Source organism: Elephas maximus, chromosome 13, assembly GCF_024166365.1.
Source record: "Elephas maximus indicus isolate mEleMax1 chromosome 13, mEleMax1 primary haplotype, whole genome shotgun sequence".
Lineage (NCBI taxonomy): Eukaryota > Metazoa > Chordata > Mammalia > Proboscidea > Elephantidae > Elephas > Elephas maximus.
Window position 1 is genome coordinate 49,073,002 of NC_064831.1, and position 25,112 is coordinate 49,098,113.

General features: G+C 38.7%; 1 protein-coding gene across 7 annotated transcripts in view; it reads left to right on the forward strand.

Annotated features, from left to right (window-relative positions):
- The window catches only part of RNF111 (ring finger protein 111), a 130,273-nt gene that overhangs the window by 2,497 nt on the left and 102,664 nt on the right, over nt 1-25,112 (forward strand). For 6 of the 7 annotated variants that reach the window (XM_049905954.1, XM_049905953.1, XM_049905955.1 and 3 more), the window contains exon 2: nt 16,304-16,708. The exons of the other annotated variant lie outside the window; for it this stretch is intronic. In XM_049905954.1, coding sequence (XP_049761911.1) covers nt 16,680-16,708 — 29 coding nt within the window. In that variant the 5' untranslated portion in view covers nt 16,304-16,679. The remainder of the gene's footprint in view (nt 1-16,303; nt 16,709-25,112) is intronic. 7 annotated transcript variants of the gene reach the window in all.

Here is a 25,112-nt window from a genome sequence, read left to right on the forward strand (position 1 = left end):
GAGAAAATAGTAAAATGGAGGTTATATATATTCACTTTTAACATATTGAATTTTTAATTTTGTTATTTAACCTAGGATTATCATGTTTTTTAACTTATTTACCTGAACTATTCACTTTTTAGTAAGTATTCCTTTAGTACATTTTTTTTCTGTTTTCATCCTTTAGTAAAATATATTTAGGTGAAGGGACACAGTAATTTTTCTCAATAGTCAACTTATTCTTTGGATGTTTCTTTTCTCCTAAAGCTGAAATTTGATATTCCATTTTTTGCAAGTGTGCTAGGCAATGTTATAGATAAGATCACAGGCTTGAGCTCCTCTGGCTACACTTATCTTTACCTGTATACGTTTGTGCATTGAGAATACTGCTCAAAAAATAATAACAACATATATTTTATGTATAAAGCCTCTTGCCATTTACTGAACACTTTTGCACTCATTATGTCACTTTGCTTTGAGAAAAGCTCATCATTTAACAGATATTTATTGAATTATTACTATCCGCCAGTCATACCAGCCTCTGGGAAGACAATGGTTACAATATCTTATCTTGCTAATGATCGTATGAGCTCCTAACACCATGTAGACACTCAGTAAATACTGACTGCTTGAAAGAAAACAGGAACTGGCCTGCCATTAGGAAGCGTACACTCTGGTGACAAACTAAAACAATAATCATAAAGACACATGAAATCACTTCTGTAGCAAGTGGAACGAAAGAGAGGAACATGGTGCTCTCAAAACGTATAATAGGAAAATTTACCCTTAAGGATGGGTAGAACGATACTCATTTTATTAGAGGAGAACCCGACAGTTCAAAAATGTCAATGAATAGTCCAAGAGCATAGAGTTAGAAAGTGGAAGATCCAAGATACCAAATCCATTGCATTTTTTATTATGTTGTAGTTGTTAAGTGCCATCAAGTCAGTTTTGATTCATAGCAACCCTGTGTACAACAGAACAAAACACTGCCCAGTCCTGCGCTATCCTTAAAATCTTTGTTATGCTTGAGCCTAGTATTGCACCAGATGTGTCAATCCATGTCATTGAGGGTCTTCCTCTCTTCTATGAAAGTTTATTTTCATTCTCATAGAGAGTTTCCATTTTGTTTTCCCCTAATGCTAAGCCCCAGTTTATACTGTTTGCTCCAATTTTTTTTTTTTTTTTGAGAGACTCTAATCTTTCCTTACCATCTTCCTGTCCAACACCATCATTCCTTATTTTTCACTGACCAAACCCAGCTGGTAGCCTGAGGTGAGAGTAAGGAAACCAATTAATTGGTCCATAAATATCTGTCTCTTGGAATACAGGATAGAGTGGAGAAGGGTAAAGAAAAGATCAGAACAAAGGGGCACACCGAGGATATCCAGCATGGAGAGTGTCTTAGTTATCTAGTGCTGCTTCAGATATAGAAATACCGCAAGTGGATGGCTTTAACAGGCAGAAACTTATTCTTTTACAGGCTAGAAGTCTGAATTCAGGGCACCAGCTCCAGGAGAAGGCTTTCTCTCTCTGTCAGCTCTGGAGAAAGATCCTTGTCATCAACTCTTCCCTGGTTTAGGAGCTTCTTGGCTCAGGGACCCCAGGTCCAAAGGACACGCTTTACTCCTGGCTCTTCTTGCTTGGTGGTAATGAGGTCCCTCTCCTCTCTGCTCAATTCTCTCTTTTCTATCTCAAAAGAGATTGACACAAGATACAACCTAATCCTGTAGATTGTGTCCTGCCTCATTAACATAACTGCCTTTAATCCTGCCTCATTAACATCATTTTTTTTTTCATGGTGCAGTTGAGTTAATTCTGATTCATAGTGATCCTATAAGACAGAATAGAACTGCTCCATAGGGTTTCCAAGGAGTGGCTGGTGGATTCAAACTGCTGACCTTTTGGTTAGCAGCCAAGCTCTTAAATACTACACCACCAGGGCTCCATTAACATCATCGTGGTTAGGATTTACAACACATAGAATAATTACATCAGATCACAACAAGGAGGACAACCATACAATATCGGGAATCATGGCCTAACCAAATTGACACAGATTTTTGGGAAACACAATTCAATCCGAGACACAGAGTAAGAAGCAAAGAGAATACAGAGAGAAAACTAAACACACTTGTAGTTAGATTTCTGCAGAGAATAAAGAGACTGAAGTAGAAACAATCTGTGAAGAGACAGATGAGAACTTCCCAAAACTTATGAAAGGTATTGATCCATAGGTTTGAGAAGTTCAACAATCCCAAATAGGACAAAATCTTAAATCATACACCAAGATGCATTATAATGAAACACAGAAAATCAAAAAGAAAATCTTAAAAGCAAGCAGAGAAAAAATATAGTTTAACTTATAAATTGCCTTTAAAGGAGCAAATATAGGACTGAACGCTGACTTCTGAGCAGTGACAATGGAAACCAGAAGACAGTGGTGTTATATCTTCAATGTACTTGAATAAAATAATTGCCAATTTCAAAAAATAACTGAGAAAATTAACTCTGATAGAGGTGCACTAAAAGAAATACTAAATGATATTCTTTAGCAGAAGGAAAATAATCCCAGAAGAGAGGGCAGAATTGAATGCCATAATATCTAAGGTAACCACTAATCAAATATTTAAAGAACATATAACTTCCAAACTAACAGAGCAAAATATCAATCCTAAAGAAAACAAGACAGGAGACAGAGGGGACATAGACAAGTAGGATAATAGAAAGTACATTATAACATGATACAGTTTGGCCCAAACATAAAAGTAACTACATTAAATGTTGATGATTTAAATACTCCAAGTAAAAGAGATGATTGTCAATCTGGATTAAAACAAAACAAAACCTATATGCTAGTTAGAAGAACATATTTAAGGAACATACAAAAATTGGAAGCAAAAGTTTGGAATAAGACATTCTTTCTTTTTTTAAACATTAACCAAGTGAAAGCTGGTATAGCATTTAAGGGAAAAACATACTAAAGGTAAAGGCATCACCTAAAAATGATGAGGATTCACCAGGAAGACATAGCGATCCTATATTTGTATACACCTGATGGCAGTGCTGTATAATACATAAAGTAGCATTACCAGGTCTGCAGAGGAAATCAACAAATGCATAATCTTTGTGGAAGATTTTTAAAGTTTTATTGTAGTAAAATATAATATTTCCCGTTTTAACCATTTCAAGTATACAGTTAAAAAAACCCACTGCCGTCTAGTCGATTCCAACTCATTGCAACCGCCTGGGACCATAGAACTGCCCCACAGAGTTTCCAAGGAGCACCTGGCAGATTTGAACTGCTGACCTCTTGGATAGCAGCCGTAGCACTTAACCACTACGCCACCAGGGTTTCCAAGTGTACAATTAAGTGGTATTAATTACATTCGCACTGTTATGCAACCATCATCACTATCTATGTCCAGAACTACTTCATCACCCCTAACAGAAGTTTTGGGAGATTTTTAACACTGGTCACAGTTACTAATATAATAAACAGATAGAAAATCAGTAATGACATAGAAGATGTGAACAACACAATTAACAGACTGACCTGATGGGCATATGTAGAGCACTGGTCCCAATAACCCAGAATATGCATTTTTTATAGCATCTGGGAACAACTGAGAAAGTTGACTGTGTGCTAGCCTTAGAACAATCTCAATAAATTTCAAAGGACTGAAATCATACAGAATATGATATCTCACCATATTGCAATTTACCTAAAAGTAAAAAGCAAAAAGATAATCAGGAAATCACCATCTATTTGGAAATTAATAAATATATACTTAGAAATAAATCAAGAGTCAAAGAAGAAATTATCCTAATGGAAATACAATGTGTCATGACTTACTGGATAGCACTAAAGACATGCTTAAGGATGCTCATTAAATTAGGGGGGAAAATGGCAAAATAAATCCGAAGGAAGCAGAAGGAAGGGAATAAAGATAAGAACAGAATTAATGAATATGAAATAAATATGCAATAGAGGGGATCCACAAAGCCAAAACTTGGTTGGTTGACAAAACTTATAAAATTTAAAGACTGAGAATTTAATGGAAAATTTAGAGAAGACAAAAAATCAAGGTCAAGCATGAATAGTATGCTACAAATCCTAGGGACATTAAAAATGTGATAAGAAGGAATTAGGAACAACTTTATGCCAAAATTTAGATGAAATGAACAAATACAAAAAATATATAATTTGTCGAAAACTGATACAAAATATTAACGAACTGAATACAGCAATGCAGTGAAAGGATAATTCATGATGACCAGATTGACTTTATTCTAGCAACACAAGGTTACACATTTGAAAAGTCAGTGTGATTTGCAACATTAACAGATTAAAGAAGGAAAATTATTTGATCATTTAATAGATCAAGGAAAGTCTTCGGTAAAAGCCAACATTTATTCAAGGTAAAAATTTCTTAGCGAACTAGAAATAGAGGAAAAAACTATATTAACCTGTTAAAGGAATTCATAAAAAACCTATAGCAGATATGGTGAAAATGATAAGCTTTCCCTTTGATATTGGAAACACAACAATGTCTCCTGTGTTGTGTGTTGTCAAAGTGCAGTGGAAGGCCCTAGCCAGTGCAGTAAGGCAAGAAAAGTGAAAGCTTTAAGACTGAAAGGAAGAATCAAGGCTGTCATCTACAGATGATACTATCTACAAAAAAAATTATTAGAATTCATGAGTCTACCTAGATTTCAGTATACATCAATTGCATTTTTATGTACCAGCCATAAAAGAAAGCAAAAATAAAAAGACATTATATAAAATTATTAATATTAAATTAAGCTTAAACTGACTACATCAATCTACACCACAAAAGGAAAAATACATTGACAATAGCAAAAGTATCAAATATCTGGAAATAAATCTAATAAATATGTAGAAGAGCTCTATGTGGAAAACTATAAAACTTTACTGAGAGAAATGAAAGAAGACCTAAATAAGTAGAGCGATATCAGGTTCAGAATTAAAAATTCAGTATCATAAAGATACCAATTAATCCTAAATTTGGATCTATTGATTCAGTGCAGTCCCAGTCAAATATTGACATTTTTTGGAGTGAAAATTAGAAGTGGATTCAAATTTAAAAGAAATGCAAATGACCAAGAATAGCCAAAGATTTTCGAAGGAAAACAACTGTGCACATTTGCTGTATGGGTTATCAAGGCTTATTAAGGTATTAGCAAAAAGGTCAACAAATACATCATCAGTGGAACAGAATAGAGGGACCTGAAACAGACCCATACATTTGCTTTTTGGCAAAACCGGTAATATAGAACAGTGGGAGAAGGACTGTCTTTTCAATGAATTATGTTGCAACCTTTACATCAGTCACAGAAATCAATTCCACGCGAATCGTAGACCTGAATATGAAGCAAAACAATGCTTTCAGAAGAGTATCGTGTAAAGGGCACATGAATATACATACCACCAATGCTACAACATGTAAATACGAAATGAGTTTATTGTGGAAGAACGTACAAAGTAAAAAGTAAAAAGAGAGAAGAACTAGATGGTGCCAGGCCACAACCAATGACTGCCCTGACAGGAAGCACAGCAGAGAACCCCTGAGGGAACAGGAGATCAGTGGGATGCAGACCCCAAATTCTCATAAAAAGACCAGACTTAATGGTCTGACTGAGACTAGAGGAATCCCGGCAGTCATGGTCCCCAAACCTTCTGTTGGCCCAGGACAGGAGCCATTCCCGAAGACAACTCATCAGACATGGAAGGGACTGGACAGTGGGTTGGAGAGAGATGCTGATGAAGAGTGAGCTACTTGTATCAGGTGGACACTTGAGACTGTGTTGGCATCTCCTGTCTGGAGGGGAGATAGGAGGGTAGAGAGGGTTAGAAACTGGCAAAATTGTCACGACAGGAGAGACTGGAAGGGCTGACTCATTAGGGGGAGAGTAAGTGGGAGTATGGAATAAGGTGTATATAAGCTTATATGTGACAGACTGACTTGATTTGTAAATGTTCACTTAAAGCTCAATAAAAATTATTTAAATAAAACAAAAAGTAAGCAGAGTACATACAACGAACCATGGGAAGGAATCCAGCAGGCAGGGACACTAACACCCCAACTTCTACATTTTTTTAGAGCAAGTGGGGGCAGTAGTTAGGCTACTGTTTAACAATGGGGTTTCCTAGCCCAGGAAATCATCCCTTTTGCAAAGGTGGAGCCTTTGGAGTTCAGCCTCTGATATAAACTTGTTTTTCCATAGAGCTAAGTTACCAGAAAAAAATCCAAACCAAACCCATTGCCATCAAGTTGATTCCGACTCATAGCGACCCTATAGAACAGAGTAGAATGGCCCCGTGGGGTTTCCAAGGAGTGCATGGTAGATTTGAACTGCCTACCTTTTGGTTAGCAGCCATAGCTCTTAACCACTATGCCACCAGGGTTTCCAGGTTACCAGAAGGGAGACGTAAATCAGCACTCAGATTTGTCTCCTCAAAAATAATATTAGGACAATATCATCATGATGTTAGATTAGGAAAAGATGTATTTATAAAGACACAAAATACACTAACTACGAAGGAAAAGGTTAATATATTTGACTACATTAAAATTAATTTCCGCATATCAAAAGATACCATTGGTGAGTAGAAGTCAATCCACAGAGTGGGAGATATCGGTAACATGTATAACCAACAGTTGATTCATACTGAGATTATACGAAGAACTTCTGTAACTCAGTAAACCCAGTGCAAGAAAAATTGGTCAAGATTTGAAAAGGTACTTCATGAAAGAGAAAATTCACATTTTTTAAATATATGAAAAACTGATTAATCTTATTAGTAACCAGGGAATTGCATATTAAACTACAATGATGTATCTCTATACACCCAACAGAGTGCCTGAAGCAGAGAGATTAACAATATCACATGTTGGCAAGGAAGTGGAGTAATTGGAACTCTTTACTAGTAGAAGTAAGAACGGGTACAGCCACTTTAGAAAATAGTTGAGAATTATCAGCTAAACTTGGAGAACTACATATCCCTCGGCCCAGAAATTCTCTCCTAAATACACGCTTTGTAGAAAAACATCACACAGCAGTAGTATTTGTAACAGTCCCACCCTAGAAACCACTCAATATCTATTAACAGTAGAATCGGTAAATAAATTGTTGTGTATTTGTACAATGTTGTGTGTGCCATTGAGTTGACTCTGACTCATAGTGACCCTATATATGAATTCATATGATGCAATGATTATTGTGAACCAATTATAGCTTTGTGTAACAACATGCATAAATCTAATGAAAATAATGTTGAAAGAAACCAAATCTGAGAGAATACACACTGTACTATTTCACTTATATGATTCAAATACAAGCAAAACTACAGTGATTAGGGATGTATACTCATATGATAAAACTATAATTGAAATCAAGGATGTGTTTGCTATAAAAGTCAAGATAGTGCTTGATTTTAGGGTGGAGAGACAGAGTTGGGATTAGGAAGATGCATGGAGAGGGCTTCTGGACTGTTGACAGTATTGATTCAGGTGTTGGTGCTTATATGCATGTTCATCTTGTAATTATTTATTAATCTACATTGTATTCTAGTTTTTTTTCTTTGTATATTATGTTTATAATAAAACGGGCTCTTTGAATGCATGGGCTTTGGGACTGTATAATATTTAATTTAAATTCTACTTTTAAATTTATTTCTACTTGATTTAGAATTTAAATTTATATTCTACTTTTGGGGCCAACGGATGGTAGCATCTCCTTATTGTAAAAAGGAGGAAATACTATGCATATCCAAGTATTTTTTTATTGTGATAAATATATATATAGCAAAACATTTGCCATTTTAGTATATTTAGATATATAATTCAGTGACATTAATTACATTCATCATGTTGTATAACAATCATCCAAGTATGATTTTAAGAATTAAATAACATAAAAGCATCTAATATGTAATGAGTGCTGCAAACCGAAAGCAAACCTGTTGCCATTGAGTTGATTCCAACTCATAGCAACACTGTAGGACAGAGTACCCCACAGGGCTTCCAAGGCTGTGAATCTTTATGAAAGCTGACTGCCATATCTTTCTCCCACGGAGTGGCTAATGGGTTCGCACTGTTGATCTTTCAGTTAGCAGCTGAGTGCTTAACCAGTGTGCCACCAGGGTTCCTTAATGAGTACTCGACCATTGTTCTTTCCCATATTCTTCTGGTAGCCAATAAACCTAGAAAAGGATAAGTGCTTGTATGGTCATCTTCAATGAAGGTGTGGTAACCAGGCTGTAAAATGGCTTCCGATGACCCTCACCTTTCAATATTCATGCCTTCAGGTAGTCCCCTCCTGTGTTGAATAGGGCTGACCTCTGTAACCAATAAGATATTGAGGAAATGATAGTGTTGATTTGTGAAGGTATGTGGCTTTTATCTTTCCCTGTCTTGGATCATTTGCTTTTGAGGAAGTCAGCCACCATGTTGTAAGGATACTCAAGTAGACCTCTGTATACGTCCACGTGGCAAGACACTAAGGCCTCTTGACAACAACCTGTACAAGCTCACCTTCCATTTGAGTGGACTATCTTGGAATGGGATCTTTGAGCCCCAGTCAAGCCTTTAGATAACTGCAGCCCCAGCTCATATCTTTTTTTTTTTTTTTATTGCTCTTTAAGTGAAAGTTTACAAATCAAGTCAGCCTCTCATATAAAAATTTATGTACACCTTGCTATATATTCCTGGTTGCTCTCCCCCTAATGAGACAGCACACTCCTTCTCTCCACTTTCTATTTTCGTGTCCTTTTGGCCAGCCTCTGACAGTTTCTGCCCTCTCATCTCCTCTCCAGACAGGAGGTGCCCACATAGTCTCATGTGTCTACTTGAGCCAAGAAGCTCACTCCTCACCAGTATCATTTTCTGTCCCATAGTCCAGTCCAATCCCTGTCTGAAGAGTTGGCTTTGGGTATGGTTCCTGTCTTGGGCTAACAGAATGTCTGGGGACCGTGGCCTCCAGGGTCCTTCTAGTCTCAGTCAGACCATTAAGTCTGGTCTTTTTGTGAGAATTTGAGGTCTGCATCCCACTGCTCTCCTGCTCCCTCAGGGGTTCTCTGTTGTGTTCCCTGTCAGGGCAGTCATCGGTTATAGCCGGGCATCATCTAGTTCTTCTGATCTCTGGCTGATGTACTCTCTGGTTTATGTGGCCCTTTCTGTCTCTTGGGCTCATAATTACCTTGTGTCTTTGGTGTTCTTCATTGTCCTTTGCTCCAGGTGGGTTGAGACCAATCGATGCATCTTAGATGGCTGCTTGCTAGCTTTTAAGATCCCAGACGCCACTCTCCAAAGTGGGCCGCAGAATGTTTTCTTAATAGATTTTATTATGCCACTTGACCAAGATGTCCCCTGAAACCATGGTCCCCAAACCTCTGCCTCTGCTATGCTGGCGTTCGATGTGTTCAGTTTATTCAGGAAACTTCTTTGCTTTTGGTTTAGCCCAGTTGTGCTGACCTCTCCTGTATTGTGTGTTGTGTTTCCCTCCAACTAATATAGTTCTTATCTACTATCTAATTAGTAAATACCCCCTCCCTTCCTTCGTCCCCGCTCCCGTAACCATCAAAGAATATTTTCTCTGTTTAAACTATTTCTTGAGTTCTTATAATAGTGGTCTCGTACAATATTTGTCCTTTTGCAACTGACTAATTTCACTCAACATAATGCTTTCTGGATTCCTCCATGTTATGAAATGTTTCGTGGATTCATCATTGTTCTTTATCGATGCATAGTATTCTATTGTGTGAATATACCATAATTTATTTGCCGATATATCTGTTGATGGGCACCTTTGTGCTTCTATCTTTTTGATATTGTAAACAGTGCTGTAGGGAACATGGATGTGCATATATCTGTTCGTGTAAATGCTCTTATTTCTCTAGGATATATTCCAAGGAGTATGATTGCTGGGCCGTGTGGTAATTCTATTTCCAGCATTTTAAGAAAGCACCAAATCTATTTCCAAAGTGGTTGTACCATTTTACATTCCCAGCAGCAGTATATAAGTGTTCCAGTCTCTCCATGACCTCTCCAACATTTATTATTTTGTGTTTTTTGAATTAATGCCAGCCTTGTTGGAATGAGATGGAATCTCATTGTAGGTTTGACTTGCATTTCTCTAATGGCTAATAATTGTGAGCATTTCCTCATGTACCTGTTAGCTACCTGAATGTCTTCTTTGGTGAAGTGCCCAGGTCATATCTTGACTGCAACCTCATGAGAGCCTTTGAGCCGGAACCACCCACTTAAACCACTCCCAAATTCCTGACCCACAAAAACTGTGTGAGATAATGAATTATTTTAAAGCTGATAGATGATTTGTTATGCAGCAGTAAATAACCAATGCTGAGGAGCAAGAAAATGGGAAACAGAATTTTTTATTTACTTTTTTCTGCAACTTAGCTTTGGGGGAAAGGATTTACAAGAGATAGACTGGGATCAAAAAGCAGGCTGAAATACTGAAACAAAGAAGGGAAAGGAGAGCTCTCAGAGCTGGACTGGAGGAAGAGAGTCTACATGGAATTCTCCAACAAGGCTTAATCAAGAACAGACCTTTAAACTCAAGAAACATTGTAATGCCAACGTCAGCCCAGGCATTGGATAATGATGCGGAGATAAAGACATAAGGAGGCCCCACAAGAACACACAGTCTAGTGGAGATACATACAAATATTTACAGTACAATGTATTAGTGAGCTATTATTAAAGGACAGGATGCAATGTAAACATTGGCACACTTTCTAACAGAGGTGAAAGCTAAACTGAGTTTTGAAAGATGAGGAATGAAAGAAGTTGTAGTGGAGGAGGGAGCAGAAAGAATCAGCATATAGAACAACAAGGAGGCATGAGACAGCATGTTGTAATTAAGAAATTCCAAGTATAGTGCAAGGGGAGAGGCGTGGTGAAGTGAGACTGGTGAGGTAGCCTGGAGCTTCTCATGTGTGCTGTAGTAAGAAAGGAGGCAGAGACCAGCTAGGGAGCTATTCCTGTAATCCAGCGGAAAATGATTTAGCCCTGAATTAATAGAGTAAGTTGGAATGGGAAGGGATGAATTACAGAAGTGGAATCCATAGGTCTTAATCATCAGTTGGATATGGATGGGATCATGACTTTCACTGAGATAGAGAATGCAGATGGAAGAACAGATTCATGGTGAGGAGAGGATTAGAGTTGAGTTTATAGTTAGAAACTTTGAGGCTTGAGAGTATGCCAAGGGTAAAAAAGCTAGCAGGGAGGGAAAATTTGAACTTCTTTTCCTATCCCTGTCTTTCCCATTACAGCCAAGCTTTTAAAAGGAGTTGCCTGCCTTTGTCTCTTCTTCCTCATCTTACATTTCTCCCTTAACCCCCTTCGACGTGGGTTCTGTCTTTACTGCTACATTGAATTTGCTCTTTCTCTGTTCACCAATGACCTGTTAATTGCTAAATTTAATATATGGTTTTTAATCCTTCTTTTATCCTATCTGTGCCAACTGCCTGTCAGCATTGACATTGATAACACTCCCTGTTTGATATTCCTTTTTCTCAATTTCTAAGATACCGATTTATCTTCATTGTCTTCCCAGCTCTTTGAATACACTGTATTCTTAGCGTATCTTTGCGCATCACCTGAATGTTCCAGTTCCTAGGGTTGTGGGTAGATATTGTAGGTTGGCTCAATAAACACCCATTCTGATCACCCTTTTCCTAGCTTTCTTATACTATAATAAATGAACAGTTGGCCTTGAGTCATCTCCGACTCATGGCAATCTCATATGTGTCAGACTAGAACTATGCTCCATGGAATTTTCAATGGCTAAATTTTTGGTAGTAGATCACAAAGCCTTTCTTCTGAGGAGCCTTTGGGTGGATGTGAACTTCCATCCTTTCAGTTAGCAGCCAAGCGTGTTAGCTGTTTGCATCACTGAGGGACAACTTCTTCTACTATAGAAGAAGGAAAGATGACATACTCAATTCTTTCTGTTTCCTTGAAGTTAGGGATGGCCATGTGACACATTTTAGGACTATGAGATATAAGTAGAAATCCCAGGAGAGAGCTTCCCTTTCCTATAGACACAGAAAAGGTTTTGCCCTCGTCCTTCTACCTCCTTCTTGCCTGAAGCACGTATAGGAGGTTGGAAGTGCAGCTGGGATCTGTTACCATCCGGATGAAATTTACATGACAAGGATGGTGCAGCAGGAAGACTGAGATTACTTGATGGGATCTTTAAGACACATCAACAATGGGCTGCCTCCCTTCAGTCTTCTTGATGAATAAGGTTTAAGCTATTCATAGTCATGTTGAAGTTCTAACTCATAAAAGTTTGTGTTCTTGGCCACTTTTTCTCCTCACTTCCAATACTCCCCAAGGAGATCTCATTCACACGCTGACTTTAGTCATCATCCACATAGAGTAGACTCACAAATCTACGTTCACACCTCTGCTCAGACCTCTGAAGTTTGAACCTATTATCCAACAGCCTACTGGACATTTCCACTTGGAAACCCACCTCAATGAAATTTAATATAAGGTATGCAAATTCCATTATACTTCCCAGTTGAAAATAACAAAACTGGAATGTTTGTAAGCATAAGGAACACACAGTAACAATAACAAACAGTGCTATTTTTGTTACATGTTAAAAAACACACTTTAGACTTAATGGTCTGACTGAGACTAGAAGGACCCCAGTGGTCATGGCCCCGAGACCTTCTGTCGGCCCAGGACAGGAACCCTTCCCAAAGCCAACTCTTCAGACATGGATTGGACTGTACAATGGGTTGGAGAGGGATGCTGGTGAGGAGTGAGCTTCTTGGATCAGGTGGACACTTGAGACTATGTTGGCATCTCCTCCCTGGAGGGGAGGTGAGAGGATGGAGGGGGTTAGAAGCTGACAAAATGGACACAAAAAGAGAGAGTGGAGGGAGGGGGCGGGCTGTTTCATTAGGGGGAGAGCAATTAGGAACAAGGTATAAAAAAAAATTTTTTTTTTTTTTTTTTAGCAAGGTATATATGTTTTAATGTGAGAGACTGACTTGATTTGTAAACTTTCACTTAAAGCACAATAAAAAATTAAAAAAAAACTTTATGGAGCATAGTTCTACACTGACACAAAGGGAGTCATCTTGAGTCAGAATCAACTCAACAATGACTGGGTGATGCAAACAGTTAAGTGCTCAAGTACTAGCTGAAAGGTTGGCAATTTGAACCCAGCCAGAGGTGCCTTGGAAGGTAGGCCTAACAACCTGCTTCCCAAAGGTTACAGCCTTGAAAGCCCTATGGAGTACACATATGTCTCCATGAGTTCAAATTGACTCTGGCAGCTAAAAACAATCACCTTAGGTATTACGCTAAACTTTGTAGTCTAAAGGAGGATCTTGAAGGCTTATCATTAGGAGAGTAGCATGATGAACAAGGTTTCTGTTTTAGAAACTTTACCCTGAGACAAAGGGATTAGAGGAAAGTAAGACTTGAGGCAGAAAGACAGTTATTAGGCTAAAAACTAAAAAACCAAATCCAGTGCTGTTGAGTTGATTCCGACTCATAGCAACCCTATAGGACAGGGTAGAACTGCCCTATCGAGTTTCTAAGGAGCGCCTGGTGGATTCGAACTGGTGACCCTTTGGTTAGCAGCCGTAGCACTTAACCACTGCGCCACCAGGGTTTCCAGTTATTAGGCAATTATCACTAAATCTGAAGAGAGTTTGAGGGAGACAGAGTGCTCTGGGCCTGAAGGAGCAGTCTGCCAGCAAGAGAAAGCCTACTAGCCAATTTTTCTAACCACAATAGAAAGTAAATCATCTGTGATCCTTATTCGTTCAGCCAGTATTATAGATTGAATTGTATCCCCTCAAAATGTATGTCAACTTGGCTAGACCATGATTCCCAGTATTGTGTGGTTGTCCTCCATTTTGTTATCTGACTTGATTACCTCTGTTGTACATCCTGAGGTCTATGATGTTAATGAGGCAAGATTAGAGGCAGTTATGTTAATAAGACAGGACTCAATCCACAAGATTGGGTTGTATCTGGAGTCAATCTCTTTTGAGATATCAAGCAGAGAGGAGGGGGACCTCATGCCACCAATAAAGAAGTGCCAAAGGCAGAGTGTGTCCTTTGGACCCTGGGTTCCTGTACTGAGAAGTTCCTAGATGGGGGAAGATTGATGACAACTACCTTCCCTCAGAACAAACACAGACAGAAAACTTCTCCCCTGGAGCTGGTGCCCTGAATTCAGACTTCTAGCCTCCTAGACTGTGAGAGAATAAATTTATTTGCTAAAGCCAAAAAAAGAAAAGAAAACCACTTTAATATAACAAACATTAAATAATGAACATGGTTTATTTCTAGATGTAACACTAAATAAAGTATTAATATTCTAGATCTGATTTACTTAATTATCTCAAAGTTTATACTAAGCCTTCTTGTGATTATAAAAGTCACTCACCCAACAACAGAGTTGGAGATTTGCCATCTCAAAGGAGCAGAGATTGCTGGGTTGAAGAATATACGGGTGTAGAATAGTTACTTATTGCCAAAGGTTTGGATCGGGCCATGGGATCTAAAAGATTACATGGGTCCAGAATGATTCTACCCGACTCCAGGATGGGCAGACTGCCCTTTATTATTACTATCCGAGTAGAGAAAATCAAGTCAACACATGAAATTTTATTTGCATTCTTTTTTTCCTCCTCCCCCAGTCTGGCTCTGGTACAACTCTGTTGCTCTTTTAGTAACAATGCATACCTTGAATATTTTATTTTAAAACATGAAAATGTTTACTAAACTTTTCATGTGTAGTTGAATTAGCTCAAACTGAAAGGTTTGTCTAAGTTCAGAGATTTACAAGAGTGTTCATGTAAGTTGTTTTTACATTAGTTCACTGTTGAACCTGTAAAAAAAAAAAAAGTGAACGAAAACATACAATATCAATAATATGAGTAAACATGGTTCCCCAAACCCTACCTTCATTCTTCATGGATGTGTACTGAAAGATTAACAACAGTCTGAGCTGCCCATGTGGCGTGAGAAATCTGCGAGGCGGTGGGGCCAGAAGATGGACTCGGCCAAGCTGCCTTTTATATCATTTAAAGCTGGAGTGCAGCAAGATGGGGCAACCACAGCAGTTGCTCAACGTTCCACCCTGTTGCCACCGGAGGAAATTCTACTGTATCAGAATTTAATCCTCTGTTCTAGTTCACTGTCAAGTAGGCCTCAACAAGCCTACTTGAAGTCCAGCATATGAGGCCTAGTCATGGATTTTCAAAGGGACAAAACCTTTTCTTTGAATATTGGAACTTGTATTTCCCAGACTTAAGTAATTTTTAATAAAATCACATAATTAGAGTAACAAGTACAACTGGAAAAACAGGTTTTGAAACAAACCCAGCTGACTCATGGCAAGCATACCGCCCCACTGCTGGTAGCAGAAGTGCAGGGTCATGCTCGAGAGTAGCCATGTTAGTGGTCAGTGTGCCACAGGCAGCAGCCAGAGTGTTGGACAGAGGGAAAAGGGAATTTGCTTACCACAGCGAGCTAAGTAAGATGTGTCGGCCAAGAACATTTCTAGTCTTTGTGTGTGTATAAACAGTGCGAGTTTGCTCTGTGTTGGGGTTTGGGAAGATCTCTCAATCTGTCCATATTTTCTGTAATTGCTTTGTGTAAGGGACTCGTATCCTTAAATGGAAGTTCCTCAGTTTTTATAATGGACTCTCTACCAACAGTTTTAAGTGGATAGCCGTGGCAGAGCCCATGTTGTATGTTCACTTGCCTCTTCATGGCACCCAGGCACTTAGGCTGCAGCCTCCCTGGATGTTTGGCTAATGGGATGTGGGTAGAACTGATGTAAACCGTTTTCAGGCCTGGCCCTTAAACATCTCTTGGGCAATTTTCAAGTCTTATTTGCCTATCCCACTGTTACCTTGGAGGCCTCATGATCCAGATGGTAGAGCTAGAAGATGCTGTAGGTCTATCTGAGCCACAAGAACTGTCAGGGGATTGAGAAACTTTTGTGGTATTAAGACATTACAATTTTGAGGTTTGTCAGTTGTGGCAGCCAGGGTAATTACCGTGATTAAATACAGCAACTCAGGTAGTGCCAGAAATTGATAAGATTAGTTGCCTGTAGGGAGAGCTGACTGGTTGAAGGAGTTGTGCGATGGAAAACTTCCAGTATACACCCTTTTGTACTATGCGTGTAACATATTTTTACATAAATAACACGTGCTTTGTGCATTTGCTTGCTGGCTGCACCCCTCCGCATGAGGTATTTTCATAAGCGCTGTGCTAATTTTTTTTTTTTACAGCAATCTTGTGGAAGAAGATTGGATGGCGGTGCTTGTGGAGGGAAGGCAACTTGGATATTCTGTTTCGTGAAGTACCTGTTTAAGTCTTACACCAAAATTTATTTCCTTTTTCTTACTGATTTGTAGGAAATTACATATTTTGGGTATCAGTTCTTTGTTGAGGATGTGTGTGTATATATATGTGTGTGTCCCCAAGAACATATATGTATACATATATGTGTGTATATCTCCCTGGGTGGTGCAAACAGTTAACACCCTTGGCTGCTAACCAAAAGGTTGGAAGTTCAAGTTCACCCAAAGGTGCCTCAAAAGAAAGGCCTGGCTGTCTACTTACGAAAAATCAGCCACTGAAAACCCTGACACACATGGTGCCACCATGAGTTGGAGTCTGCTTGATCACAACTTGTATGTATGTTTGTATGTGTGTGTATATACAGTTGTTGTTAGGTGCCATCAAGTTGATTTCAATGCATGGCAACCCCATGTGACAGAGTAGAACTGCCCCACAGGGTTTTCTAGGTTGTAATCTTTACAGGAGAAGATCACCCAGGTTTGTTCGACCCACCAGCCTTCCTGTTAGCAGCCAAGCACTGAGCAGTTGTGCTACCAGGGCTCCATATATATTACGTATTATGTATGTATATGTGTATGTAATGTTTAGGGTCGCTATGAGTCGGAATCGACTCGAGGGCACTGGGTATAATGTGTAAGATATATATATATATATTTTATGTGTGTGTGTGTATATGGAAACCCTGGTGGCATAATGTTAAGAGCTATGGCTGCTAACCAAAAGGTAGACAGTTTGAATCCACCAGGCACTCCTTGGAAACCCTATGGGACAGTTCTACTCTGTCCTGTAGGGTCACTACAAGTCAGAGTCAACTTGACAGCAACAGGTTTTGTGTGTGTGTGTGTATATTTCCTTCTCTCATTTGCAGCTTTCCTGTTCGTTCTCTTAATATCTTTTTTTGATGACATTAATGAACACATTAATTTTTAAGTCGGTTTAGAGTCTTATAGGTTTGTTTTTTAAAGTCTATATCTTTTTTTGCTTTTTTTATTATTGTACTTAAGGTGAAGATTTATAGAACAAACCAGTTTCTCTTTAAACAATTAGTGTACGTATTGTTTTGTGACATTGGTTACCAACCTCACATGTCAACACCCTCCCTTCTCGACCTTGGGTTCTTTATTATCAGCTTTCCTGTTCCTTCCTGCCGTCCAGTCCTTGTCCTTGGGCTGGTGTACCCCTTAATTCTCATTTTATGGGCCTGTCTAAACTTTGGCTGAAGAATGAACCTCAGGAGTAACTTCATTACTGAGATAAAAAGGTTTCTGGGGGCCATACTCTTAGGGTTTCTCCAGCCCCTGTCAGGCCAGTAAGTCTGGTCTTTTTTTGTGAGTTAGAATTTTGTTCTATATTTTTCTCCAGCTCTGTCTGGGACACTGTGTTATGATCCCTGTCAGAGCATTCAGTGGTGGTAGCTGGGCACTATCTAGTTGTGCTTTACTCAGTCTGGTGGAGGCTGTGGTAGTTGTGGTCGATTAGTCCTTTGGACTAATCTTTCCCTCGTGTCTTTGGTTTTCTTCATTCTCTTTGGTCCAGACAAGGTGAGATCAGTGGGGTATCTTAGATGGCTGCTCACAAGCTTTTAAGACCCCAGACGCTACTCATCAAAGTAGGACATAGGACATTTTCTTTATAAACTATGTTATGTCAACTGAGCTGGATGTTCCCCGAGACCATGGTCCCCATAGCCCTCAGCCCAGTAATTTGGTCCTTCAGGGAGTTTGGATGTTATCTATGGAGCTTCCATGACTTCTGCTTGGGCAAGTTGTGCTGGCTTCCCAGTATTATGTACTGCCTTACCTTTTGCCAAAGTCACCACTTATCCATTGTCTATTTAGTGTTTTTCCATCCCTACCCCTTCCCTCCCTTATAACCATCAAAGATTGTTTCTTTTTGTATGTAAACCTTTTCATGAGTTTTTATAGTGGTGGTCTCATACAATATTTTTCCTTTTGTGATTGACTTATTTCACTCAGCATAACGCCCTCTAGATTCATGCATGTTGTGAGATGCTTGGCAGATTCATCATTGTTCTTTATCGTTTTGTAGTGTTCCATTGTGTGTATGTACCATTGTTTGTTTATCCATTCATCTGTTGTTCAGCATCTAAGTTGTTTCCATCTTTTTATTTTTGTGATCAATACCAAAGGGTCGGCAGTTCGAATCCTCCAGGCGCTCCTCGGAAACTCTATGGGGCAGTCCTACTTTGTCCTATAGGGTCGCTATGAGTCGGAATCGACTTGACGGCACTAGGTAGGCTAGGTTTACTGTAGTGAACATGAGTGTGCATGTCTGTTCGTGTGACACTCTTATTTCTCTAGGATATATTCCTAGGAGTGGGATTGCTGGATCATACGGTATTTCTGTTTCTAGCTTTCTTAGTGATATCTTTTGATGAATAGAAGTTCTTAATTTTAATTCAGTTTAGCTTATCAATTTTTTTTTTAATGGGTTAGTTAGAGTTTTCTGTCATGAAGCTATCTCCCTGTGTTTTCTTCTTGAAGCTTGGTGGTTTAGATTTTACACTTAGGTATAATCCAGTTGTGATTTGCAGTCCACACATAATTAATTTTTACATGGTGTGCAGTGTGGGTTGTGGTTCAATTTTTATACATTTACATATGCAGATTGTTCCAGCACCATTAATGGAAATGATGATTCTTTTTTCATTGAACTGTAGTATTTGCGTTGTAAATCAGGCAGTTGTATACGTATGGGTCTATTTCTGGAATATCTATTCTGTTCTATTGATGTTTTTGTGTGTCTTGGTGCCACTACCATGCTGTCTTAGTTACTGTAGTTTTATAATAAGTCTTGATATCTGCTAGTGTAGACCCTCCACTGATTTAAGGCCTCTGTGTTTCTCATTCTCTACTTCACCCCCAACATATACACACAACTTACTATGAGTTTAATTGGGCTTTCATTGAATCTACAGATCAATTTGGAAAGAATTCACATGTTAAAAATACTGAGTTTTCCACTCTTTAAAAATGGCATATCTCTCCATTTCTTTAAGAATTCTGTGCTCTCGTTCATCATTTGTGAATATGGAAGCAGAGACTGGAGTTATATTGCCACAAATCCAGGAATGCTCAGGTGGGGGAGGGGGTTACCAGAAGCAGGAAGCTATTCCCCTCAAAACTTCAGAGAAAGCATGGACCTGCTGACACCCTGAATTTGGACATCTAGCCTCCAGCACTGTGAGAGAGTACACCCCTGTTGTTTTAAGCTCACCTCCTTGAGGTACTTCCTTACTGCCATCCTGGGAAACCAGTTTCCCACCTGAGGCAGCACAGGTGTGCGTACAGAATCATCCAGCCCAGCAGGTGCTTTAGATGACCCTAGCTTTTACTGCCGTCTGATGGCAGCCACATAGGAGACCACCAAAGGAGACCCACCTGGATAAGCCCAGTCAACTGACAGAAACAGGAGAATAATAAATGTCTATTTGAAGCCACTATATTTTGGGATGGTTTGTTTGTTACACAGCAGCAGATAACTGAAACAAGGTGGGAAGTACTTAAGACAAGTGTGAACAAAGAAACATAAGTTCACAGGGGTTATGGTCTTAATAACCAACAAAGAGCATAAAACAAGAGAGATAAGGGCGTTTTTTAAAATAATTTTTATTGTGCTTTAAGTGAAAGTTTACAAATCAAGTCAGCCTCTCACATGAAAACTTATATACACCTTGCTACATACTCCCAATTACTCTCCCCCTGATGAGACAGCCCGTTCTCACCCTCCACTCTCTCTTTTCGTGTCCATTTCGCCAGCTTCTATCCCCTTCTACCCTCTCATCTCCCCTCCAGGCAGGAGATGCCAACATAGTCTCAAGTGTCCACCTGATCCAAGAAGCTCACTCCTCACCAGCATCCCTCTCCAACCCATTGTCCAGTCCAATCCATGTATGAAGAGTTGGCTTCAGGAATGGTTCCTGTCCTGGGCCAACAGAAGGTCTGGGGGGCCATGACCACCGGGGTCTTTCTAGTTTCAGTCAGACCATTAAGTCTGGTTTTTTAATGAGAATTTGAGGTCTGCATCCCACTGCTCTCCTGCTCCCTCAGGGGTTCTCTGCTGTGTTCCCTGTCAGGGCAGTCATTGGTTGTAGCCGGGCACCATCTAGTTCTTCTGGTCTCAGGATGATGTAGTTTCTGGTTCATGTGGCCCTTTCTGTCTCTTGGGCTTGTAATTACCTTGTGTCCTTGGAGTTCTTCATTCTCCTTTGATCCAGGTGGGTTGAGACCAATTGATGCATCTTAGATGGCTGCTTGCTAGCGTTTAAGACCCCAGACGCCACCCTTCAAAGTGGGATGCAGAAAGTTTTGATAAAAAAAAAAGAAAGTTTTGATAAGAGCATTTTTTATGGTTATCATAAGTAGTGTCAATCATAACAAAAACCCCAGCTTGAGTATTTATACACCAAATAACATAGCATCAACATTTTAAAGCAAAATCGTTAATACAAGGATAAACAAAAATGCATTATTATGAAATTTACCAAAATTGACACCACTAGAAAAATTCTAAATAGATGAATTACCATAGAAGTAATGTAGAAAATAGTCACTAAAGAATGCCCGACAAGAAAATACAAGGTTCATATGGTTTCTCACAGAAATATTATCAAACCTTTAAAGACTAGGTAATTTCAATGCTACTTAAATTATTCCATCATATTTTTGAGGAATGTACCATTGATTCCCAAACCTGTCAGAAACTGTGCCCTAATGGAAAGCTACAAACCAGCCTCTTTTATACATGCCAATGCAAATGTTTAAATATATATATATATATAACCCAACAGCACATTACAGAAATAATACATTCTATTCAAAAGGAATTTAGTCCAGGAATGCAAGAGTACTGTATTTCACTACTGGAAAATTCATTACTGTAGTTCATCATATTAATAGAACTAACGAGGAAAATCTTTATGACTATCTGCATAAATGCAGAAAAGGCATCTGGCAAAATTCAATACTCATTAGTGTTAACAACTCTAAGTAAAATAGGAATTGATAGACACTTCCTTAATATCAGAAAATATGTATGCCTCAGTCCAGAGGACAGTGTTTATCTTAATGGAGAAACACTAGAAGCTTCCTCCTGAAGTTAGAAGTGGTGTAAGGATGCCTACTATCTCCTTTATATTTAGCAATGTATAAAAACTGAAACCAAACCTGTTGCCATTGAGTCAATTCTGACTAATTGCGAATCTATAGGACAAAGTAGAACTGCCCCATAGGGTTTCCAAGGAACAGCTGGTGGATTTGAACTGCCGACCTTTTGGTTAGTAGACAAGCTCTTAACCACAGTGCCACCAGGCTCCTTAATGTATAGAAGATATTAATAAAAGAAAGGAGAACATAAGAATTGGATAAAAAGAGGTAAAACCAACTTTATTTGAAGATATGATTATGTATCTTGAAAACTGAAAATAATCAACTGTTACAAACAATAAGATCATTTAGTAAAAGAACATTATAAAAGTCATATATGAAATATATATGAAGCTTCTGTAACAAAAATCAAGAACTTCATACATATAAGCAAAACTTAGTTAAAAGATACAATATACCTCATTCATCATAGCAAAAAATAAAATAAGATACTTAAATTTAAATTAAATAAGAAGTAAAATTGATAGGTAGGTAGGTAGATGATAGATGTTGTTAGGTGCCGTTGAGTTGGCTCCAACTCAGAGACACCCCATATATAACAGAACGAAACATTGCCCAGATGACACAACCTTGCGTGCTGAAAGTGGAGAAGACTTGAAGCACTTACTGATGAATATCAAAGACCACAGCCTTCAACATGGATTACATCTTAACATGAAGAAAACAAAAGTCCTCACAACTGCACCAGTAATCAAGATCACGGTAAAAGGGAGAAAGATTGAAGCTGTCAAGGATTTCATTTTACTTGGACCCACAATCAACACCAATGGAAGCAACAACCAAGAAATCTAAAGACCTATTACATTGGGTAAATCGCTGCAAAAGACCTCTTTAAAGTATTCCAAAGCAAAGGTCTGCCTGACCCAAGCCATGGTATTTTCAGTTGCCTCACATGCATGTAAAAGCTGAACAATGAATAAGGAATACCTAAGAAATGATGCATTTGAATTATGGTGTTAGCAAAGAATATTGGCTATACAGTGGATTGCCAGAAGAACAAGCAAGTCTGTCATGGAAGAAGTACAGCCGGAGTGCTCCTCAGAAGTGAGAATGGTAAGACTTCATCTCATGTACTTCCAACACGTTATCACGAGGACTAGTCCCTGGAGAAGGACATCGTGCTTGGGAAAGTAGAGGGTCATTGAAAAAAGGGAAGACCACCAACAAGATGAATTGACACAGTGTCTGCAACAATGGGCTTAAACATAGAAACTATTGTGAGAATGGCTCAGTACCAGGCAGTGTTTTGTTCTGTTGAACATGAGGTCGCTATCAGTCAGAACTGACTCAATGACACCTAACAACAACCTATAAGCAGTATGTGGTTGGACATTTTTAATCCAATGTGTGGTTTTTATTTTTTAACAGGTGAGTTTAATGCATTCATATTTATTATTATAAATCTCTGGATTTATATGTTTATTTTGTGATTCTAGTTAACTACCTTTTTTTCCTTTGCTGCTCATTTTTTCTGATTTATATTGAATTATTAATGTTTACTACAGTTCATCTGTATTTTTCCTCTACTAGCTTAGAAACTATAAACTATTTTTTTATTCTTTCAGTCATTACCCTTAAATTTTTAACTTACCTGTGAGTATCAGTTATCTATTGCTGCCTAATAAATTACCCCAAAACTTAGAGACTTAAAACGTCAATGAATATTTATTATCTCACAGTTTCTTTGGGTCATAAATTCAGGAGAGACTTAGCTGGGTGCTGGTGTTTTTAGGTCTCTAGTGTGATTGTGTTAAGATGTTGTCTGGGGTTACAGTCATCTGAAGACTTGACTGGGGCTGGAGGGACCACTTCCAAGATTCCTTATTCATGTGGTGGGCAAGTTGTCATTGAGGCAGGAGGCCCAATTTCTTACCATGTAGACCTCTCCACAGAGATGCTTGAGAGTCCTTATGACATGGCATCTAGCTTCCCCTAGAGCAAAGTTTCTCAACCTCACCATTATTGACATTTTGGGTTGGATAATTCTGATGTGGGGGGCTATTCTGTGCATTTCAGGATGTTTAACAGCATCCTTGGTCTTCACCCGCTAGATGCCAGTAGCACATCCAGTTGTGACAACCAAAAATGTTCTCTAGATACTGCCAAATGTCGTTTGGGTGGGGGTGCGGTCAAATCACTCCCAGTTGAGAACCAGTGCCCTAGAGTGAGTGGTCCAAGACAGAGACCTAGGTGGAAACCCTCATGTCTTTAATGACCTAGCCTTGGAAGTCAGATCCTGTTCCTTCTGCCATATTCTATTGGACACACTGATCAGCCATGATTAAAGGGTGCAAATACCTGGAGGAAGGATCTTTGGGGCCATAGTAGAGGCTGACTACCACTGTACCAATTACCAGTTGCGATCAAGTTGATTCCAACTCATGGGAACCTCATGTTGTCAGAGTAGAATTGTGCTCCGTAGTTTTTGGTGGATGATGTTTTAAATCACCCACCCTTTCTTTCAAGGTGCCTTTCAGTGGACTCAAACCTCCAAACTTTTGGTTAGAAGTGAGCATGTTAACTGTTTGCGCCACTCAAGATCTCCAACTACCACAGCACTTAATTAAAACTTTTCAAAGAGTAGACTCTTCAAAAAGCCTAAAGCTCTTCAGCATCTCTGGCATTCTCCTTAATGAAACAAAGACCACTGCATGCCTTATTACCCATTGAACACTCTGTCCCTATCCATCTTTCTTAATAGTCTTGTCCAGAGATTCAATTTCTTCTAAAAATTATTATTTTTGCAGTTAACATTTCATTAAATTTAACAACATATTTTATTAAGTCATGTTTTCTCTTACATCATACATCCCACTCCTTCTCTGAACTTCTGACAAACTTAAATCTGTTGGTGGTTCTTTCAGGGACAAAAGAGAGTAATCTCTCCTTGTCTTTGTTTTTATTTGGACCTCACTCCTGAACATTCAGTTTGGGCACAGAGGGCACTCATTGCTACTAGAATATTCATTATTCTTAAGCCTTTTCAAAGTCTAGAAAATGTCTGGCTGGATATAGATTTTCAGATTGACAAATATTTTCTTTCAGCAGTTTGAAGCTATTACTCCATAAATCTGGTAATCATTCATTTAGAGATAATTTCTTAGACGGTTTAAAAAAAAAGTTTCTCTATGTTTTTAATGTTCTTTAGCTTTACTTGTATTGTAGGTATGGATTTTTCTGTATTTATCCTGCTGAAGTGCCCTTTGAATCTGAAGAATCATGTGTTCCTTCAGTTCTAGAAAATACTCAGTTCTTATCTCCTTAAATGTTACTTTTCCACAATTCCTCTCTTCTCCTTTTCTGGATTTTATATTTTTATTGCGCTATCATTTTGTGATGTGTTCCAAATGAATTTTTCAGAAGTATTACCTTCTAATTCACTAATTGTCTCCTCAACTTTGCCCAGTCTTATCCTTACCCTTTTTTGGGGGGGGAGGGGGGAGATTCTCTCCTTTTAACAGCTTCATTGAGGTACACATTTCATGCCATTTCAAATTTACAGCTCAGTGATTTTTAGTAAATTTGCAGACTTGTGTCATCATCATTATAA